The sequence below is a fragment of the Vipera berus genome (genome assembly GCF_964194415.1).
Source record: "Vipera berus genome assembly, chromosome: 3".
NCBI classification, from domain to species: domain Eukaryota; kingdom Metazoa; phylum Chordata; class Lepidosauria; order Squamata; family Viperidae; genus Vipera; species Vipera berus.
In genome coordinates this window covers 149703658-149727383 of record NC_138204.1, presented here as the reverse complement: position 1 = coordinate 149727383, position 23726 = coordinate 149703658, and the positions used below count along the sequence as shown (strand labels likewise).

Sequence of the window (23726 nt, the reverse complement as noted above, 5' to 3'; positions counted from 1 at the left end):
TGAATTTACAAATAAGCGTTTTGTTGATATGCTAGAATCAGCTGGCATTGAGCATAAACATTCAGCCCCTTATAGGCCTCAACATAATGCTTTTGTTGAGAGACGTGGGCAAACGTTACAAGCCATGATTAGAACCATGTTAAGAGATTCTGGCTTAACAGATAGACTGTGGGGGGAGGCAGCAAAATGTGCAAACCATGTTCTGAATATAGTTGTTAATACTTCTACTGGTAAAATACCATATACTATATGGCATGGTAGAAGACCAAACCTTGATTACCTGCACACGTTTGGCACCCCAGCTTGGGTCCACATTCCTGCACAACTCAGGAGTAAAGGCCAACATAGGGCTAGGCAATTATACTTCGTAGGTTATGAAGCTAACCATAGATCCTATCGTTTCTGGGAACGAGGCACAACTAATGTATATAACAGTGCTAGTGCAAAGTTCCTTGAGCACGTTGGTTGGGATAGGTTAGAGCAAGTAACTGTTAATACTGATCCTCTAGTGTTTGAGGACTCCTCTGATAACGTAACTAGTAATGATAATTCATCTCCTGTAAATATAAAAGATGAAGAGGAGATAGGGGAGATAATAGAGGAATCAGAGGAAGGAAAGGAGTCTGAAATTCAAAGCCCTGTAATTCCTTGGCGTTCAACGCGCATCAGACATCCACCTGATCGCTATGAAGCTAGTATATGTCAAGTTAGTGTAGAGCCATCTAACTATGATGAGATCAGGATTTATCCTGAAAAGGAACAGGCATCATGGAAAGCTGCAATGAACAGGGAGTTGAAGTCTTTGCAGAATCTTAAGGTTTATGTGAAAGCAAAACTGCCACCTGGTGAGCAAGCTATAGGTTGTAAATGGATATATAAAATAAAGAAGGGTGTAGACGGAACTATAACCCATAAGGCACGTTTGGTTGCACAAGGTTTTGCCCAAACTACTGAGGATTATGACGAAGTGTTTGCACCCAGTCTAAGGGCAACTACTTTAAGAGCAGCTTTAGTATGGGCGGCTAAAAACCAATATATAGTTAACCATGTAGATGTTGAAACTGCATATTTACATGCTCCATTGCAACATACTATTTATTTAAGAATACCACCAGGATTGACCAGTGATAGAAACCATGATTGTTGGGAATTAAAGAAAAGCCTCTATGGATTGAAACAATCAGGCTATGAGTGGAACAAATGTATAGTAAATGAGTTAAGTGCATTAGGTTTTGTAGCCAGTAATGCTGATCCTTGTTTGTTTAGAAGAGAACACAACGGAGCATTATCTTTTCTCTTATTATTCACAGATGATATTGCAATAATAACAAAAACTGAGTTAGAAGCACAAACTATCATTTCAAGATTGCAAAATAAATTCACAATTAGAAATCTTGGGAAAATAAGCCACTATTTGGGGTTAGATATTGTGAAAACAAATAGGGGTTTTAAGGTGTCGCAAGCCAGTAAGATATCTCAGTTATTAAAGAGATACAACATGGAAATGTGTAAACCAGCAAAAACTCCGATGGCTATGGATTTTAAGGACACTAATGTTGAGAGTCCTGTATTTGATAAGACTATGTACCAATCTTTGATAGGAAGTCTTATGTATCTGAGTAATTGGACTAGACCTGATATTTCTTACTGTGTAAATCAATTAGCTAGGTACAACAATAATCCAACTGTTAGACACTGGCAATCAGCTAAACGAGTATTAAGATATCTGAAGCAGACTATTCACTACTCGTTATATCTAGAGCCAAATCGTGAGTTAATCCTTACTGCATATGCAGATGCGAGTTTTGCCTCTGATTCAAACACTCGTAAATCTACCTCAGGGTTGGCTATAATGTTGGGTGATTCTTTGATTGGATGGAAGTCTATTAGACAAAAACACATAAGCTTATCTACAATGGAGGCTGAATTTTCATGTCTATCAGTGTTATGTACAGAACTGCTAGTGTACAAACAATTATTGTTAGATATGAGTTTAAATGTAAATGATCCATTCATTGTGTATGAGGACAATCAAGCTGCGATAAAGATGGCTAATAATGCTGCAGTAAGAACAAGATCTAAATATACTGATCTTCGTTATTTAAATGTCAGACAATGTGTCAAAGATAAATTAATACAGTTAGAGTATTGTCCATCTGATGTAAATATTGCAGACCATTTTACGAAGGTACAAAGTGCTGTGAAACACAATGCTAATTGTGAAAGAATGTGCATAAGATTGTAAGAGTTATATATTATTCTACCCAAAGGGGAGAATGTTAGGCATATGGTGTTAGCCTACAATGTTGGGTTGAAAATATATTAACCATAATGCTATGTCTTTAAGTTGTTAATTGGCCAATGGGTGTGTAAGTGTTCTCATGGCCATAAGAGGAAGCTAGGAACGTAGCTTCTCTCTCTCTCTGAATTCACTGATCTCTACTATTACTGTTTTTGCTATGCTGTTGGTTTACTACTGTTGTAAACCTGAACTGTGTATTGACCTCTGGACCGGTAAGAAGACTTTGTAGTTTGGATTACTCCTTGGACTGTTGCTATTGTGTATGACTTGGACTGTTTATTTTTGACTGTGCATTTTTGTTTTTACACCACCTCAAAGTAAAATACTTTTTGCTTTTAGAACTCAGTGTATTTCTGTGTGTGATTTTTACTGCTCTCAGTGCCCTTCCTTGTCTGTGCAACTCTTTGGTAGCACAAGGAGACCTCTGCACAATAAATTCCATAACTATGAAAACAAACTGTAATATCTATCTTAATGCAAAATATTTTTGAGCTCCAGTTGAAATGGCTAAAGAACAAGTTTTTATATTAATAGTCTTTGAATTCAAATGACTTTTTTATTCAGGCACTATTGAAATTAGTGTCCTGTTAGTATTAAAAATCTGGAATATTTTCAGAACTAGTCCTGTAAATTTTCTTCATATTAATTCTTAATATATGTTGTTAATTTTAACAGGAACTGTTAATATTTTGACAAAAATTCACATTTGGCTCTCATTTTTTTCATGTGTGTCCTTAACAAAGTGTAAAGAAGTGAAAAACATCTTCCCCCAAACAGATTTTGAATCATCCCAAATTCTTCCAAGTATTATGTGCCCTAAACAGAGATCGGAATAAATATATTACCCTCTCATTTTGTTAAGGAACACACACATATATTACGATTTGTGAGCGACACCAAATATATACTGCTCAAAAAAATAAAGGGAACACTTAAACAACACGTACTGTATTTAATAGTAGGATGTCTTACCTTGTGTTCCCTTTATTTTTTTGAGCAGTATAATTCTGCAAATATTATATTTTATTGGTCTGAGAACAGTATACTTGATAGTTTGTTTTTTTATAGCATATGTATCTTGGGTACAATTCTATACATCTCAAAAGTTTGTTTTCCTGGTATATGATTAAAACAGGCTGTATTGATGAGAGTATTTACTTACACACACACACACACACACACACACACACACACACACACACATAAAGAGCTGTTATGAGAAGCTGGAGAAATAATAACGAGGTCCTTTAGGAGGAAAAAAGTAAAGGCCAAAGTGGATCTAGTGGTGGTAGGGGCACTTAGGTCTGTGACTTCTAAACTGGGAGAGTGGCTCAGACAGATCCCAGGAACAACATCCTAACTCTCCATCCACAAGAGAGCAATGTTAGATACTGCACAGAAACTTCAAATTCCCAGCAATATGTTATTGGCTGGGGATGTCATGCTTGTTATTACATGTTTATAAGTATTGGTCTGGATGCAATTCATTTTATATACATTATCTGTTATTGACATGTGGGTATCACGTTTGATAGTCTTTATTAAAATGTCATATGAGTTACTAGGAATGAATAACATAGGAGTACATCTTGTTCAGTCCCTCTTGCTTAGCACCTTTGATTAAACAAATGGAATTGAAAGCTGGCTTTTTTAGAATTATGCATGAACCAAGAATTCTGGCTTGCTCTTCTTAATAAGCAATTATCAGAAATTATGATTTGCTCATGACTTTGGCTTATTCAGCCTTCAGCCTCGCACATATTCCAGACAAATCATGTATTCATCACTCAAGGTTTGTTTAGCCATGCCCGGTAGGAGTGATCCAACAGCTTGTCTTTCTTTATTAACATTGCTACTTGTGTTGTGTGACCTCAGCTAGTATGTTTTGCACCATCGGCAGACATTTATTTGCACATGGTCCCTCTTCTTAAACCTCAGAAACTGACTTCACTGAGTGAAATCACCAAAGTGTGCTTATGTTTATATTGAGAATGTGAGCTACCCGTATACATTTCACCTGGTCTTGGAATAGTGGTTAATGGTAATCACCAAACTAAATTGGACTGAGTCTGTATGACAAAGTAAAAACACTAATTCAGCTGCTCACATTTACAGCAGAATTTTATGCAATTATACCTTCTGAGCTTTTGTAGCAAGGGAAAGAAAAGTGCTTTTTCAATGTAAATTGACGGACATAAAGGGGGCAAAGACTTGGTTGCCTGTTGCACTAAGCTGTGCCTTGTTTAACTGTAGTTTGTGTAATAAATCATTGGCTATATTCAAAAATACTGATTAATAATTAAATAGAGCATATTTTGGTGTGGTGATGTGCAAATACAAGCAGAGAGAAATAGGTTCATTCCTGTTTGAAGCAGATTTCCATTCTCAGTAAGAGTAGATTTCCATTCTCAGCGGAGAGGGAAGTTAAAAATGGGAAAACAATAATAGATTCATGAAGTAATCAGAGTAACTGAGGGTGGAAAGTGTTTTTATTTATTTCCGTTTGTTTTATTTCACTTAAAAAAAATAGCAAAGAAATAATACCTAATTAGCATGCTGGCCATGTAATTCTGCCTAGGCTGCAACATTTTTTAATTGCCCATAAAAAAACAAGCAGAGGAAAGGCTAGACTATAATCCTTCTCCTTAGCCTCTGGTTTTCACAGAAAGGTTTTGCGTTGAAGTAAAAAGTGACTTTCATCTGCAACTAAATTGGTATTATCCAGACATATTCATAAAAATTAGGGCCTGAATGAGTGTGGTCTGTGTTCAATTTCCTTAACAAATTTCTGTGTTTCCCTTTTTTTTCCCCCTTCCTGCTTTTCGGCTACATTGACCTCCAGGAGGCTGTGAACTAGATTTGGCCTGCTTTTTCCAGTTGATCAACGAAATGGGGGGTATGCAGCAGGTGACTGACCTCAAGAAATGGAATAAGCTGGCAGATATGCTGCGTATCCCCAAAACTGCACAGGACAGGTTAGCAAAACTGCAGGAAGCCTATTGCCAGTATCTCCTCTCCTACGATTCCCTCTCTGCTGAGGAGCACAAGAGACTGGAAAAAGAAGTCCTCCTTGAAAAGGAGATTCTGGAAAAACGGAGGGGTCCTTTGGAAGGACATTCAGATAACAACTATGAATTCCAGTCTCTGCCCCGCTACGAGCCCAAAAACGGACTCATCAATGGCGTTGTTCATAAAAATGGCTTCCGGAACAAAGCAAAAGAAGTTGAGGTCCCTCAAAAAACAGGTAGGCGGCGACTCTTCTCTCAGGAAAAGGAGACCACAGTGGAAGAAGAAGAAGAGGTTGGTGTTCTTTGTGACCTCCACAAGTGTATATACAAGGTCAGTAGAAATCTTGCTGGGGTCTTGGCTAGAAAGCACATCTAAAATGCACATAGTATTTTTCACTCACTCTGCCAGCTCTGATTTAGTTCAAACAGTGGTTTGGAATGCTTATTTTGCTTGTCGCTGAGCTCATCCATTTGCAAAGGAATGTTGACTCCTCCACTCAATTTGATTTGGCAGCCTTCCCACTGTATTAAGCATCTGGCACCACCACATGCTGTGTAATTGTTAGCAAGATTGAATTGAGTATGTTGAAATGCTAAGGGAGGACGAGATACATTGCTTTTTTTATGTTGGTACTTGTGTCCAGCGCTCACTGCTTTTCCATCACTGCTCTTTATCCCATCGCTATGAACTGATAATTAGGTGCTGCTTGGAAGACTGCACAGACACAAGTCAGTGATTTTATTTGAAGTAATCACCATTTTCAGGAACTGAGATCTGTATAGATAGACTCCCACACTAAATATTGTTTAGGTTTCTATTAGCCAGATTCATATCCCTGTTCTTTTCCCACAAGGATCCAGGCAGTGTATGTGAGATTAATACCTTTTTACCTTGTCTTCTCTGTCATTATGAAAGAGGTGTAGGACCTATTTTAAGTGTTAGTTAGGGAATAGATAAAATTGGCTTTTCTATATCCATTTAACACGTGCAGATCCTTTTAATTGGTTGCCAAAGAGCATATAGGCTGGGAGTTCTGGTCCAAACACATCTCACATTCATTTGGTTGGGGAGATGCTCTACAGAATGAGTTTAACCATCTTAGTGAATATATTTACATACCTATTGTTATCTCAGATGAGGATTTTCTCATTTGGATTTTGGTGACTGAGTATTATCCTTAAAAGTGTCCGGGTTCTTAAGAGAATCTGTCCCCCTGTCTTCAGATAATTCATGATTTACTTTTAACTCCAAATAGCAGATTAAAATACATATTATATGACCACTTCAAACTCATCCATGTTCAGGCTTTTGTTTGGTTGTATAGTTGCAATATGTTGGCCTACAAAGCATATAAACCTGGCTTGTCTTATCAATATCTTCCTTAATTTTAGCACAGATGTAGGCTGTGTTGTTGGGAGCTATACTGCCATCTGCAACTCTCCCTGTGACAAGTAATCCTATTTCCATAACAATAGTTGGTATGGTTTGCGGCTGAATACATTTTAAGAGCCCTATCATCCAACGAAAGCTTAAAACGATGGTATCTATTACAGGGTCATTGTCTTTTCATATTTATATAGCACAGTAAACATGTATTGGAATGTTGTAAGATTAAATTTGAGTTTTAGACGATGCTTGTTTCTAGGGCAACCATAGAAAAAAATTTGAGCAGCTATTCCCATCTTTTCCTCTTTGTCCAAAATACAAACAAACAAACAAACAAAAAAAAAACAACAACAACCCAGGACTAGTCTACATATGAAGACAACATCATACAGATCCCCTGAAAATTGAGTATACCAGCGTAAGGACAACGTTAAAATCTCACCTGGAAGCAACCTAGTGAACAAAATAGAAAAAAGAGTCCACTGACTATATATAATGAACAGCATTCTTGGCGTTAGGGGTTCAAATCTTGGGAGTCATGGTCACATTTGATAATTGTAGAGCATATACCGTAACTGGACTCACAGAATATGACCACTATAGAAGGCATCCCCATTCATAAAATGATTACCATAGCAACCATGCTCAAAGAACACTCACGTATTGGAAAGCAAACTGGTAGAATTACTTTTCCCCACTTTTTCTAATTTCTATATACTCTTATTAGCTCCTACATTGCCTTTGTCTTATTTTGATACTATGCATATTTACAAACCAAGCATTAGGCTGTAGTCAAAATGGACATTCTTAGAAAAGAATGTCCATTTTATCTATCTGGAATATAGGAGTATTTTGGAAATAATGACACTAAAGACTGATGCTTTTCTTTGCATGCCAGCTTTCTTTTAATTTTGTTTTAGTTTGTAAAGATTGCTTAAAACTTAACGGTCACTTCAGAAGGGGACTAGCATGTACTATGTTTAGGTTCCCAGTTTTATGTTGATTAAACTTGGCCTTTTTAGTTTGTGGAACCTCCTTCTGCGTACTAACCTGTGTTTGTTTCCTTTGAGATGTTTTCTTTATTGATTTCTTTTCCATAATATTACATTTGAATCACATCCAATTTGACAGCTGGCTATATTAGCTTTGTTACCATGTCTACAACTTTCTTTTTTGTTATTCTGCTGACCTTGGTTACCAGAACCAAGTGAACTTAAGTATAATAATAATGACGGGGTCTTTTTGCACATTTACCTTAAAGCTAGCCTCATTTAATATGTAAATAATTCTTTTTTTAAGTATCGTTGCTTGAAATAGCTTTTCATAGCTAAATACCTGTGAAAAGAGAATGCCAGGCAAAAGGGTATTCATTCTAATATGTACCTGCATGGCTATTTCAATACTTTTCTTAAAGGCCTTGCTTTCCTGCAATTTATGTAAGTAAAGGTGCACTTAATCTGTCTCAAATAGAAAAAAATGGGTATTTGGAAAAAAACATGATTATAGTTATATGTATAATACAAAAGAGTCCGGCTCTGCAAACCCGGTCAGTTAGAAATTAAATCCTGTTTTAATGCTACATGCATTGACCTCAAGAACTTCAGCTATTCCTCACTGTGCATCAAAATGTAGTTTCTGCTGAAATGATCCAGTGCTTGCAAAGTAGGATTTAGAAATACAGATGAAATCATGAATAATTATGGTTTGCAGGGCAAGCACAAGTCATAGTTTCAGTTTTAGCCAGGAAATCTAGCTTATGAGCTCTGTCATTCTTAAAGCCAAGTTCACATAGCATTTAAAATCCAGGAACTGTGAGCAGAAATGATCAAAGGAATTTGAGTTTTGATTTTTGTCCAAGAAATCCTTTCCATATCTATACAAATGTTTTGAGAGAGAACCAAGAGGGAAAGGCAATATTTTCACATACACTACGTATTTTTCTATTTAAAATCAAATTAACATTGTATGAGTATAAATTTTAGGCAAAATTGGAATTTAAGAAGGGCAAGAGAAAGCTTTCATTGGAGATTACTTTATGATGAATGAAAAAGCTAAGGACATCTGTTGTAAGGACTTCTGATATTTGTCATCTCTCCCTAAAGATTACCAATTGTTAAAAATAGTTTCTGCTTTCAATTACTTGGCAAAAATTGACAAACAAGTACTCAAAATCTTTTGGTATTACTTTTACAGCCTTGGCAAGCCCCAAATTACAGACACAGATTGGATAGCTGAGAAATAGTGCTTTGAATGTTGTTTATTATTACATTGGCCCAATAAATATTTCACACAATTGTTCCTTTTATTTACAAACATGAAAATCTGAGATTTAAAGATTTCATAGCCTCTTTTCCTGTAATGGACACTTTTAACATTTTATCTTGCTTTTTTTTTTTAGATAGGTGCTCCAAGCTAGATTTTGGCTAGGAAAAATATTTTGAGCAGTGTTATCAATCACTCTGCATGTATATCCTAGTTGAGAAGTAGCCCTGCAAAGTAGTTTGAAGATTAGAAGTTCAGCATTTTTCCAGTAAAACTTGAGTTGTGGTTGCAAAATCTGCCAACATTGACTAGTGCTGTCCTTGGAGTTACCAGGGAGTGTTGCAGGTGGCATGGATTGCTGTTGCTGAAACTAGTTTCCACACACACACACACACACACACACACACACACACACACACACACACTTTATCTTGTAAAAAAAACAGTAGTTAAAAGTCCACACTGATTAAAGCCATTATGGGGGTTGTATATCAGTGAGCCCATTTAGTAATGACAGTGAAATCTGGAAAATTGTAGTTTGAAAGTGTAAGAAAAATATATGGTAAAGACCCTGATTGACAAATGAAAAAAAAAATAGGTACGTTGTTTGTGTGAAAATGGTAAAATGTAATAAATGTGAATGAAGACAGGATAGTTTAATTTTGTGGAATTGACAAATATATGCAGAGAAGTGAAGGTTTGGATTTAATTATGAAATGGAAACGTGTGTTCAGCAGCATGAATTGGCATCATCTTGGTTGTTATAAGTGAAAATAGCAACATGTAGGTTGTTGAGAGTTGCTTGTTATGCTCCATGCATGGTGAACCAGTGAAGAGGGCAGGGCCAAATTATGCAATTTTCTGAAAGAATGTGATCTAGAAAAAAACATTCTGGATGATATGAATGAATGTGTGGATATAAGATGAGAGAGTACAGAAAATATAGGCTCTTCAGAGACTCAGGAATAAATGAGAAAAATAACTGGAAAATATCCGTTTGGAAAACACATTTATTTTTTAAAACTATGGTTTTATATATGACTACTAATATCTACATGCGGCAGGGGAATTAGCATAAATCAAATATTTGGTGGGTTATCATAGTAATAGTAATATCCCATAAATCAGTCAAATGATTGTACAATATATTACATTATAAAAATCATGATGCCGAATCTTGTTGTTGTTGTTAGATGCGAAGTCGTGTCCGACCCATCGCGACCCTATGGACAATGTTCCTCCAGGCCTTCTTGTCCTCTACCATCTTCTGGAGTCCATCTAAGCTCACGCCTACAGATTCAGTGACTCCATCCAGCCACCTCATTCTCTGTCGTCCCCTTCTTCTATTGCCCTCAATCTTTCCCAGCATTAGGCTCTTCTCCAGTGAGTCCTTCCTTCTCATTAGGTGGCCAAAGTATTTGAGTTTTAGCTTCAGGATCTGGCCTTCTAAAGAGTAGTCAGGGTTGATCTCCTCTAGGACTGACCGGTTTGATCGCCTTGCAGTCCAAGGAACTCGCAGGAGTCTTCTCCAGCACCATAGTTCAAAGGCTTCAATTCTTTGGCGCTCAGCCTTTCTTATGGTCCAGCTTTCACTGCCATACATTGCAACTGGGAAGACCATAGCCTTGACTATACGCACTTTTGTTGATAGGGTGATGTCTCTGCTTTTTAGTGTGCTGTCTAGATTTGCCATGGCTTTCCTCCCAAGGAGCAAGCGTCTTTTAATTTCTTGGCTACAGTCCCCATCTGCAGTGATCTTGGAGCCCAGGAAAATAAAATCTGTCACTACCTCCATTTCTTCCCCATCTATTTGCCAGGAATTGAGCGGGCCAGATGCCATGATCTTGGTTTTCTTAATGTTTAGTTTCAACCCAAGTTTTGCACTCTCCTTCTTCACCTGCAACAAGAGGCTCTTTAGTTCCTCTTCACTTTCTGCCATTAGAGTGGTATCATCTGCATATCTTAGGTTGTTGATGTTTCTTCCGGCAATCTTAATTCCAACTTTTGATTCATCTAGCCCTGCCTTTCTCATGATGTGCTCTGCATATAAGTTAAATAGGCAGGGCGACAGTATACAGCCTTGCCGGACTCCTTTCCCAATTTTGAACCAATCAGTGGTTCCGTGTCCAGTTCTCACTGTTGCTTCTTGGCCCGCATATAGATTTCTCAAGAGACAAATAAAATGGTCTGGTATGCCCATCTCTTTAAGGACTTGCCAGAGTTTGTTATGATCCACACAATCAAAGGCTTTAGCATAGTCAATGAAGCAGAAGTAGATGTTTTTCTGGAACTCTCTAGCTTTCATGCCGAATCTAGTCACTGACAAAAAAAAGGCTTAAATTCATGTGGAAGAATTCTGTCTTCTCAGTCTTCTTGAACCTTGCCAGGGTCAGTAACTACCTGAAGCTTCTGGATGAGGGTGTGCTTCACAAAATGAGAACCACCATGGGAAAAAAACATTGCCTTTGGGGCCCATAGTCTTTCATGTAATATGCCGGTTGGAAACCCTGTGCCTCCCTCTGTGGGATGAGGACTTTGGACAGATTAGTTACATTTGGAAAAGATGGCCCTAGATATACCAAAGTCCATACCCTGTAGAGCTTTAAAGGTTAAGGTCCACATTTTTCATTGCACCCAGAAATCTTATCACTAACATCTGTATTGTATGATGTTGCAGTTCTCACTCACTAGCATGTGGGCTACTGCGTTCTGCGCCAGGAGCTTTTCTCGAGTGATTTTGAGAACAGCCTCGTATAAAGTGTTTTCAGGAGACAGTTTTGTCTTTTATAAGGACATGAGATACTATCAGCAGGGCCTCCCACTTCATAGGACTTCAAGTTGTATGCTACAGAAGCAGGGCAATGACTTCTCTGACTACGACAATAATTTGCATAGCGTATCCAGCAGGAGTCTCATATGCTCAGGAGAAGTCACCAGTTGCCATCTCATGCAGAGCTAAATCTGGAGCCCACAGAAAACCAGATGGTTTATGGATAAAACCCATCTGGTCTTTTTAGGACTCTACCTCAGTCTTTTTAATCCTGTCTGGCCACAACAGTCTCCAGACTGTCAAGACTTCTACAGCATCTCCAGGCCATCACCGAGTAGAAATAAATAGCTGAGTTTAATTGGCATACTTCTGCTTTAGCGAGTGAGGAGAGGGTAACAGTATTTGTCCCTGATCATGATCAGATCACTCTTTGATTACTTTGGAGTCCTGTATGCTTGTGCAGGAAATAAAACCTATCTGATTATTTTTCACCAAGAGCCTAATGGCCTATTGGGTTTCAAAAGGGACTTGAAGTTGGTCTTGAACAGACCTGGGCATTTTATAGTCTCTGGGCCACATCCAGTCCTTTGGCTGCCCTGTCCAGGTGGCAGCAGTTGGGTAGTGGGGTATGGCGGTGAAAGAGGGCAAGGCAGAGGCCCTCCAGGCCCTCATGTGGTCTCTTGGGAAAAATAATTGTTCACCCCTCTTCTTGGGGCTTGGTATACTTAATTTAATTGAAGCCTTAGTCACCACTTGGAAAGAGGAGGTGACAGTGATCTGGGATCATATTGTGCTTATACATTCTTCCTTTCCTTGGAAGCTGCCATGTTTTTGTAGGGCCTCTAGGAAATGAAACGGCAGAAGAGATGTCTAACGCCTTGTTGCAGGAAAACAAAGAGGTAGATGCTAGAGAATACCAACCACTTTCCAAAAGTCTCACCTTGTAAGACTTTTCCGCAATCACTCTTCACTCACTCATCACGTGTTAAGACTCTAGCACACGGGTGTCAAACTCAATCGCGTCACGTGACATATTGTGACGTATCGTGACATTTTATTTGTCTTTGTGGAGCTGGGGTGGGCATGGCCTGCACGTGACACATCCGGCCTGTGGGCTGCCAGTTTGACACCCTTGCTCTAGCAAATCTTAGTGACTTAGTTAGCAGTAAGTTGTGCAAACACATCACAGCAGCCCAATAGCAATTCTTTCTGATTATCACCCTAAAAGGGAATAGGTCACTGCACAAGTCAACACAATAAAGATGGATAAACACTGAGGCTTTGATGCCCTTATTGGCATAGTGTGGGTTGAAACATAAGCCCTTACCATACTCAGATTCACTTTTTGTCTTTGCCTACTGGTGATCTAAGTGGTTCTTCTGTCATTCACCTGTCAAAAATTCTCTATAAGCCATGGGTCACAAATGGGACAGCTTGGGAGTAAATTACATCAAGCACTGTGTCCCTCTCAGTCTCCAAAGCTGAACCAGGCGCTGTGCAAAACTGCCTTCCAGCTCACAGGAGAAATCCCCCAAGCAGTTGTGAGAATTCAGTTATTTAATCAGTCATTCATCTTACAAGTCAGCTACAACTCTTAAGCATCTTACAGAGTATAAACCAGGGCTTTTCAACTTTTCACCCATTGTACCACTTTTAGGATATGGCAACATTCAAGTACCACCAGTTGCCTAGCAAGGTGTCAAAAGCTTGATGACCCCCCCAAAAAAAGGAAAAAAGTGATGAAGTACAGGTAGTCCTCGACTTACAACAGTTCGCTTAGTGACTGTTTGAAGTTACAATGGCACTGAAAAAAGTGCCCCCCAAAGCCACAGCCGAGCAAGACACCTGCCTGCCCGCCCAGCAGCGCTCTTCCTCCTGTCCGAGGTTTTCATTGTTGTGAGCATTTTTGTTAAGGATTGGCAGCAGGAGTGGGGTGGGGTGTTTGGTTTTTATTCCCCCCGTCTGCTGGGTGGTTGCAGCAGGTTTTGGTCACTTCGCATGACCCTGGGACACTGGGACCATCATAAATATGAATCAGTTGCCAAGCATCTGAATGTAAATCACAAGACCATGAAGTGCCAGGATCAGCGCCGAGCTCCAGCTGGAGCCTGGCGCTGATCCTGGCGCTTCCACTGAGCCCTGCAGCTCCAGCCGTCTCTCGCTCAGGCTTGTGCGGTGTTGTCACCGGTTCAGCTCATTCCCCTCCCTGCTACCACTTTTCTAGGACGGTCGCGTACCACCTGCCAGGTGCCAATGTACCACAGGTGGTACCCGTACCACTGGTTGAAAAGCCCTGGTATAAACGATTAGGGCTAAAATAATAATAGGAACCTGATTTAGGGTGAAACTGAACTGAGGGAATGTGAAGGACAATTTTAGAGATCTGTATGGAAGTTTTAGTTACTGTATTTGCCAAAGAGTAAAATAGAAAGAAGTGCTATAAATATTACTATCTAAGGAAAAATGATGAAGTCTTAAATGCTGTGAGAATGTTGCAAATACTAAAGAATGTGTAGGTGAGGATGGTATGAGTGAAGAAAAGTTAAAATATAGATGAGGTGTCCTTATGGAGGGGCTGTTCGGTTAGTTTAATCTGCAACTCTGATGATTGGAAGAATGACCTTCTTTACCAAAGGAAAGTTAGGAAGAGCAAATGTAAAAGTTGAAGAAGGGGGTAATTTGTTAAGTGTGCATGAGAAAATGTTTGGCAGAGTTATGATTAAAAGGGTGTAAGAAGAGATAATGAGCAAGGCCTGCAGCATGGCTTTCTGTGGGGAAGATGTGTAGATCAGGTTTTTTCCTCTTCAGCAATTCATCAGGCAATGTGTGAGAAAGAAACCTTACTGTACTTTTGTTGATTTATGGAGTGTATATGATCAACAGAAGAGGTGTCAGCTATGGTTGGTGTTGTTTGCTGAATTGAGTCAGAATGGTATATAATGTGTAAAAAAATCATTGGAATGCCTAGGGACAAAGTTTGCCATTGAGCATGGAGTACAACAAGAACATTTGATGTCTCCTTAGTAGTTCAGTTTATAGATAAACATATATAGAATGCCTATGGTGATATTAGAAAGGTATTGGTTTGAGAAATGAATATGCATGTTGTTTTTATGCTTTTGGCTGAAAAAGCAAATGATTTGCAAGAGATCTTAAATTGTATACTTTTATACAGTTAATGAATCAAAAACACTCTGCAAAATATTGCTTATCCTGAAATGAAATAGTATTTATGGGTTGTATGAATGCTTATTTTTTTGTGTCAATACATCCTATAAAATAAAATAAAAAATCAATAGATTGAATTCATCGAACTATATCAATAGATTGAATTGAAGTAATTTAAGCTATTGATAGCAGACTTTTTTAAACTACTCATTGTGTGTTCATCCATGATATACAGTATACCAGCTTTGAGTTCCACAATCCAGCCAGCTGTGAAAAAATTAATCCACATTCTCCCATTAGTAATCTTGAAAATTTATGCCATTGAAATAAGCAAAAACCTTTTGTGAAAGAATAATTCACATTTTAAGGTGATACCAGTACAGTTCTATTTGGTGATCCCCATTATATGATAAATAGGTTCCCTTTCAATACGTTGCACTACAACTCCCATCATCCCTTGATGATGGTTGTTGTATTTAAAGCATCTAGATAATACTAGACTGAGAAACCTTGCCATATTGGCATATTCCCCCTACTGAGCTATAAGCTATATCAGGTAGTGATATATGGCTAAATACTGAATATGTTAATTTTAATTTAGTTTTGAATCTCTAGCTTTGTGTGTCTGGAAAGATTTCAGAATATATGCAGTAGAAGGAAATTTATCTACCTTGCCTGCAGTAATTCCCTGAAATCAAGTCTTGCCAGTACATTTCTAAAGAACTATCTTTGTTGTGTGTTTTTTAGAATCAATATAAATTGCCAGTTAGAAATCTTCTTTCTTTCCTTGCTTGGCAATTGCCTGTATCTGGAAGACATCATCTTCTTGACACATAAGATATAGTTGAGTGAGCCTTTTAGGAACCCAAAGATTTTTGGGTAAGCCTGAACCTGTTTCATTTGCATAATCAGGAATTAGGGGGCAGTATCCAGACAATGCTCCCTTCTCTATTTTCCCCATATTTTTCTTTTAATCATATGTTCTTTAATCATAATGATAACAATATACCCAGTCTAAACATTTGCCTGACTCTGTGACACAATTATAGACACAAAGGCCTGCAAATAGAAATAGAATGGCTATGGCAAAAGCAAGGATAGATAGCCCCAATAGTAACAGGCACCTTGGGTACAATTCCAAAATAACTGGAGCACCACTTGAACACCATTGGCATTGACAGATTCACCATCAGTCAATCGCAAGAGGCGGCTTTACTTGGAACAGTTTACATCCTTTGACAATATCTATAACACCTTCAAACATCCACTTCTGCCTATCTCAGGTTCTCAGAAAGGACTTGATAGATAAGACAAAAATGCCAAATCCAGTCTGAACATCTGGCTGACTGTGCGACAAACCAGTAACAATAATAATAAATAATGGAGGAGAATCACCTGTTAGAGGGAAAGTTGAGATACATGCCAGCATTTTTGGATTGGTTGGAATCTTGGTACCGCTGTCTATTGAAAAACCATCTGGAGTGCAACCGGTTTACCAAATGTCTGTGAAACAGAGGAGGGGACTCAGTAGCTGGAAATACAAAAAATGAGCCATGATATCTTGAGTGCCAGAATAAATTTTCTTTCCAAATCATTTGGTTTTTTCCCTATTTTTTGGTATTTCATTGCATCATGATAGTTTGGAAAAAAATGTAGGATCATAATTCTTCCCCTGTTTGCTCCTGTTTCATAGGGAAGGTCTGTTTCTTTAACAACTTTTTACCGAACAGCAAGAAACGTTATGAGTATGTGCTTCAGCAAAGACCCCACAGCAGCAGAAATAGAGGTGAGAAATGTCCTAGTATTAAAACTCATCTTATTCTGGACTCAGACTCTTTTCTCCCTATGGAAAAATCCTAAGCATCTAACAAGTAATGGCAACGATGCTTTGACATGGCAACTTATAATAACTGGATGCAGACAGGTAAATGGTACAATCTTGGTCATCATGAATGCTGCCTGTTGTGTAATTTTAAAAGCAGGGTTGCTTAAAAGACAAGTAAAAAGCTTGCTAAGTTTAAGAAAAAAGGAGAAGCAGTAAATAGGAAAGAAAGAGGTAGATATTTATTTATGTATTGCTTTTAAAGTAGTAACAGAAAACGAAAGGGAACATAATATAAAGCTAATTGATAGGTATAGTACATTTCTAAAAAAAAGCAACACCTAAAAAGTGCTTTTTAAAAAATACAACAGAAAAGAAGAGTATAATATATCGTAACAGATAAGTTATAATTCTATAGTATATAGACTTATCTAATATAAATATTATTCAAGTGCATATGTGTGTATTACACTTACATAGCTATCATTCTTCTGTATTTTGTATACTTCACTAATTATTTTTTCCCATGTCAGTGTACTTCTATCAAGTTCGTGTTCCAATATTTCATTAAAATCTCCTTCCTATTACCACTTTATTATTAATTCACTCATTCAACTGTCAGAAGCATTCGTGAAATATAATAGGAGAATTTAAATTAGGTCCATCATTATACATAGCTATTGCAGTCTCTGCTATTCTATCACATAACATCCATGTGAAAGATACCAGATCCTAAGGATAAATTCTAAGCAATTTCCTTATGCTGGTAGCTGTACCAGGGGAGTTTAGCTCATTGTATGGCAAAAGATACTTGACCTTACATTAAAAAATATATATGTTCAGAAAAGGTCTCAGTTGATTCAATGTCTTATCAGTTCTAGGTAGTCATGGTTCTTTTTCCTCTTATTATATGTTTTCCACAATTTTGCTGGAATTAAACTTCCAGAATTTTTAATTTTCTAAATTTGCTGAAAGACCCCAGGCTACGGCAGAGTGTCCTCTATTTTTCTGCTTGTAATATTAAAAGAATGCATACTTTCTAAACGCCTTAAAAACATTTTTTTTCGCCAACAAAAACATTTTATCTGTTGAAAGACTGAGATCAGAAAGATAATAAGAATTTTTGTTAACAAATCTGCAGCATGTTCATTGGCTTAAGTTCCTTTTTCTAAGAAAAAAAGTAAAGAATGTGTTTGAGATACTGTACTTGGTCATAATTTTAAACATCTGTTACAACTGGGTAGCTTTTTTCCCCCCTTATAGCAAGAATACTGGAGATTAGTAGAACAGAAGGACTGCCATGTAGCAGTGCACTGTGGGAAAGTGGACACCAATACCCATGGCAGTGGCTTCCCTGTGGGAAAATCAGAACCTTTTTCAAGGTAATACACGGCAACATTTTCTAGAATTTTTTTAATCTTTGTTTTTAATCTTGTTTAGTCTTCTCTGGCCGGTACAACAATGGGAACTAACGTGTTTTCTTGAGATACTACTCAGTTTGATCCATCTGATGTGGGCATTGATAACTATAAAGTCCCAAGTGGGAAGCATATAATTTTAGCTCAGACTCTTTTGTGAGAGCCATAAAATTGCATGCTCCTGTACTATTTGGACTTAAGATCAAGAGATTTAAAAGGCAACATATATTTCAAGTCAATCTACTGCCAAGAATGCATTCTTTGAGTCCTTTTGAGAGCTGAAGGGGTGGACACTTGGTTGGTTGATTGCCTAGAGTAGCTGAATCCAGTATATGTTAACTTTCCTATGTTGTGTTCTGAATTAATTTAATCCCTTTCCTAGGTTTACTTTATTTGTTCCCCAAGCATGATATTTCAGAGGTACTTAAATTTGAATTATAACCTATTTTGGATGAAAATATACAGTTAGCCAGTAATTTCTGCCATCTTTCTTTCAAGAGAGCCATAAAAGCATTATAGTAGCCTCCCTTTACATCTAATTGAATTAAAACTGCAGTTCTCAGAATTCCCAACCAGCATATAGTCTGTCATCAGAGAGTAATTCTAGTCACCAATGAATACTTATATATTTTGTTTATTTGTTTTTCTACATTGGGAACAGAACAGCTATTGAAATGAAGAAGTAGTAGCCCTGATGCTTTTAATTATTGACATCTATAAAAATACATGTTTCAGAAAGTTAATCAATTTCTTGTTAAGTCATTTTAGTTCTTAAAAAAAAATAGCAAGACCACTGAAAATGAATGTAAGATTTTTGATCAGTTATACCAAAACTGTTTACTTAGATTTTTCTGACTGAAAGAAAGAGGACTGTTTTTTTCTCTAGATTCACTATCAGAAACTGAATGCTTGAGATTGGCTCTAACATACTTTACAGAGGGCTATGTCAGCTCTTTTTCAGTTGACCTTTAATATTTGCTCACAGTTATCTGCATTACTTAATTTGCACAGGCATGGGTGGAACCTAACAGTCCTTCCTAATAACACAGGATCCATCCTGCGACATCTTGGTGCTGTGCCTGGTAAGAGGATGTACTTTCTCCATACTTGTAATTGTGGCGCTCAGAAAGATTTTGAATAAATCACATTTTCCCCATTTCTCTGTAACCAGGTATCTATAAATATTGTTTAAAAATAAATTAACATTCAGTTAACTTTTTGTCATGGCAGTATTTAAACTCTGTGTAATTCTGCTATCCATTGACCCTTCAGTCTGTTCAACACAGATGGGCAAACTTCTTTTCATGTGAGGCTGCTAAGATTTGTGTTGTCTGTTATAATAATCATGCCACGGTTTAATTCAGATCTGTGTATTATAAAAAGAATCAGATGGAGATGGAGGCTAAATATATAGTGCAGATCGTGTCCTTGTTGACTTCTTCAAATCTGTTGTAGCCTCTTCATTAATATTCAGTACATTTGTGGTAGCATCTAATGTCTGTATCCTGATTGATAGGCACAAGTAGGTTCATTATTTGCTGTCCCAAAGGGTTTATGCTGTGCCAATTAATGTGCAGATTTTTGTTGTTACAGTTTTTTCTTTACGATAACATTTGTGATTTCTACTTTACAAAGGCTGCTTGAGACAGTTGTCAGAATTGATAGTGGTATGATATTGTGATTATTTTTAATTTTTGTTATCATACCTAATTAAAAAAAACTTCATAATTTTCTCATGCAGTTTCAATAGTCCGATTGCATTTATCTGTGGAGATAATTACCGAATGAGTATGAATACCTATTGCACATCTTCAGCTTCCTCAGAGGAAGGGAATATTATTTTTTCCAGACAATGTTTCATGAGCACCGCTTGTGTTTGGGAGAGACATTGTTTAGCTCTTAATACATAGCATGGGTAGTCCTCAGCTTACAACTATTTGTTTAGCAATCGTTTGAAGTTACAACAGCACTGAAAAGTGACTTATGACTGTTTTTCACACAACCATTGCAGCATCCTCGTGGTCACATGATAAAAATTCAGACACCTGGCAACTGGCATGTATTTATGACAGTTGCAGTGTCCTAGGGTCACATGATCACCATTTGTAACCTTCCCAGTTGGCTTCCGGCAAGCAAAATCAATGATGGTAGCTAACAACTTAACACTTAACAACCCTGTTACTAACTTAACAACTGCAGTGATTAACTTAGCAACTGTGGCAAGAAAAGTCGGCAAAACTCACTTAACTGTCTTGCTTAGGTAGCAGTGGAAACTTGGGGCACAACTGTGGTCCTATATCAAGGGCTGTCTGTATTGGCAAAAGTTAAATTCATATTTGCATATAAAGCTATATGAGCTGATTTGCTAAGATACAGTAGTTGCATGTTAATATCAGAACCCAGGGATCAAAAGAGATTTGACCATTCAGACTAAGATCATTTTCATTTTTTGTAAGATCTGTCTTCCCCCCCCCCCCCCCATTCCTGGTAAAATCTAAATTTTCAGCGGACATCAAATTTCACGTGCAGCTTTCAATATAATTTTAACAATTCATAATTTAATGGGTTTTTTTAAAAAAATGAGAAGATTGGCATTAATCATGTTTTCTTCTGATCTGATGTTACTAACTTAGGAGTGACAATTCCTTGGCTAAACATTGGCATGGTCTTTTCTACCTCATGCTGGTCTCGAGACCAAAATCACCTTCCATATATTGACTACTTACACACTGGTGCTGATTGCATTTGGTAAGTAACTCTTAAGTGTGTTTCTTCGCTCTACTGCCCTTGCTTTTGTTGAGGACCTATAGAAATTTTTATTCCAAAATCAAAAAAACTAGTCATTCTGTTTAGAATTTCAATACAGGATCCAATAATATTAAAAGTGAGCAGTGTAAAATATCCTATCCTAACAAAGATAAGGAAAATTTTAGGATGAACAAAATGTTTAACTGGCACTCCAGATTATTGTTATTATTTTCCTGGGTGAGAAAGACCTTTTATAGAGTTGCAGTAGAATTCATCTTTTAAGTTTTCTCTAACTTAACTGCTGTAATGTATTTTAAAATATCCAAGTAAAAGTCAGACTGGCATTTGTTGTGGCACAATAAAATTGTACTACCTAATACAGCAGGGAAGTGAGATTAATATAGTCTTACTATTGAAAGTCAGTCAGTTCCAAATGGTTCAGATAGTTTGAAATTAAGCTCACAAAGGTATAGAGAAATTGAGAATCTTATTCAATCTGCCTTTCTCTGGCTTAATGGGTCTAACAATCCCACAGTATCAGGAAAGGCTGCTTCATATTCAAGCAAGAAATAACCCATTCTGATTTCCATTAATGGTTCTTTTTACCTCTTTAAAATGTGCTTCATAACTAGGTAGGCAGAGAGGAGTTACTGATAGGATGGAAGTTGATGAAATATATCTGCCATTCATGGATTTTTCTGATCCTCCTGCAAGATCAGGTTTTATTCCAGCCATTTGAAACCACACATAAAATTCAAAAAGAGCTTTTTTTAAAAAAAAAAAAAAACCTTCCCTGGCTTGTTTTATAGGAAGAAAAGCCTTCCCCAAAGTCAGAAAAGCAGGTATTTTTTTTTTAAGAATAGGCTGTTTCACACATTCAACTTTTCAGTGCTTCTTACTAACCTAATGTACAAGGTTTGGTACAGCCTAAATGTACAAGATATAATTTACTGCAATATAATCATTGGGAGTGTAAAAGATGGTGGCTTTTTTGAATAATTAATAACCAGTATGAAATTTAAATGACTGCCTCTTGATTTAAAAAAAAACTTATCTGGAGAAAATTTAAATACAGCTTGTCTGTGAAGAATCTGTTATAGTTAATTTTTTAACCATAGAAATATAACAGTTGGCTGGGATCGTTTCCCTATATTTAGTGTCAAAATTTGGGAAAATTTGGGAAAATGATTTATAATAGAATGAAACAAATTCTACAGGCTGAATTTCTTTTCCAACCTATTTTTTTTTAAAAAAAAACAACTAAGTGTCATTAAACTTTACATCCCCACAAAATACATCAAAGTAGCTTTACACATGTAACAGCTGCAAGAATATCTTGCATTTCTTATTGGAAAGTGTATACAGTTGTCACAGAATGGCTAATTAAGTTGTAGGAGTATGCCTTATGCAGAATAACATTTCAGAAGTAAATCTGTCACTATTTAACTTGGAATTTTTTAAATTTTTTTGATAATTCTATATATGAACATGCCACATCTGAAATGTAGATTTGTATTAATATAAATTCTTAATACTAATTTCAATTATTTAATCCGTTATAGTTTTTTCATTGTTCAAGAGAAATTACTGTCATTCTTTGTCTTATGATTTATACTGTTCAGATTATTGCTGAGAATACTTGTACATTATTTGGATTTTCACAGTAAGCTCTAGATTTTTTAAAAATGACATATTCGGTTATGCATAATTAACTAATAAACTTAGTATTGAAAATACCTACCTAAAAAAGATCTGTCTTTGTATACAGAGGCATGCTGACTGCAGATTCATAAGGGGTGGGTTCAAGCAAGTCCCTTCCCTTCCTTCCTATGTGCTGTTCAGCTGATAAAACCTTTTTATTCTTAGTCTTGGGCAACTTATTACGCGGTATTAGTGTCATGATGTAGTGTTAATAAATACTGTAATTGTGAAACATAATCTTATTCTAGGGACGCGGTGGCTCAGTTGGTTAGGACGCTGAGCTTGTCGATCAGAAGGTCGGCAGTTTGGTGGTGTTGTGATTCAGTGTCAGCCTGTGGGTTCGGCAGTTGGGTCGGACGATTCAGAGGAGGAGGAGGAGGAGGGGTTTGGAGAGCCAGCAGAGGACAGTTCTGAGGCTTCGCAGAGCTCTCAGCCAGGCCCCTCCCATCTGGTTACTACTCAGACCCAGCTGTGTGAGCCTGACAGCTTGGATGAAGATGACCCACAGCTGGCCTTGTGCAAGGACGCCCGAAGCAGGAGGCAGTCAAGCAGGAGTAAACAGAGGAAGGCAATGGGGCACCTCGGAAGGAGGCAAAGAGAAGCCACGCCTTGAAACTGTTTAAAAGAGGAATGTGTGGGAGGGCTGGTTGCTGAAGGCAACCGTTTGAGCAGCTTCTGTTTTAGTGGTTCGTATTTTGTTTTGCTCAGTTTGCTCTGGTTTGGATCTGTTTTGTGTAAATAAATTTGGTGGGCTTACTTCCAGTCTTTTGCCTTTTGTAAAGGGGTTGTCCCTGACTTTTCTGCAGGGCCGGTAGTAGGCTGGAACAGAACAGGTGGGTCGAATCCCGAGTGCCGCGTAACAGAGTGAGCGCCTGTTACTCGTCCCAGCTTCTGCCAACCTAGCAGTTCAAAAGCACGTAAAAATGCAAGTAGAAAAATAGGGACCACTACGGTGGGAAGGTAACATGTTCCGTGCGCCTTTGGTGTCTAGTCATGCTGGCCACATGACCATGGAGACGTCCTCAGACAAGCGCTGGCTCTTCGGCTTTGAAACGGAGATGAGCACCGGCCCCTAGAGTTGGAAACGACTAGCATGCATGTGCGGGGGAACCTTTACCTTTACCTTTAATCTTATTCTAA

The 23726-nt window shown here is 37.6% G+C and overlaps 1 protein-coding gene across 3 annotated transcripts in view; it reads left to right on the top strand.

Moving 5' to 3' along the window:
- JARID2 (jumonji and AT-rich interaction domain containing 2) overlaps window positions 1-23726 on the top strand; it is a 256135-nt gene that overhangs the window by 217582 nt on the left and 14827 nt on the right. For all 3 annotated transcript variants that reach the window (XR_014025984.1, XR_014025985.1, XM_081324217.1), the window contains exons 8-12: window positions 5145-5641; window positions 16591-16683; window positions 17983-18101; window positions 19149-19219; window positions 20771-20885. Coding sequence is in view for 1 of the 3 variants with exons in the window: in XM_081324217.1 (XP_081180343.1) it covers window positions 5145-5641; window positions 16591-16683; window positions 17983-18101; window positions 19149-19219; window positions 20771-20885 (895 nt within the window). In the remaining 2 variants the exon portion in view is untranslated. The remainder of the gene's footprint in view (window positions 1-5144; window positions 5642-16590; window positions 16684-17982; window positions 18102-19148; window positions 19220-20770; window positions 20886-23726) is intronic.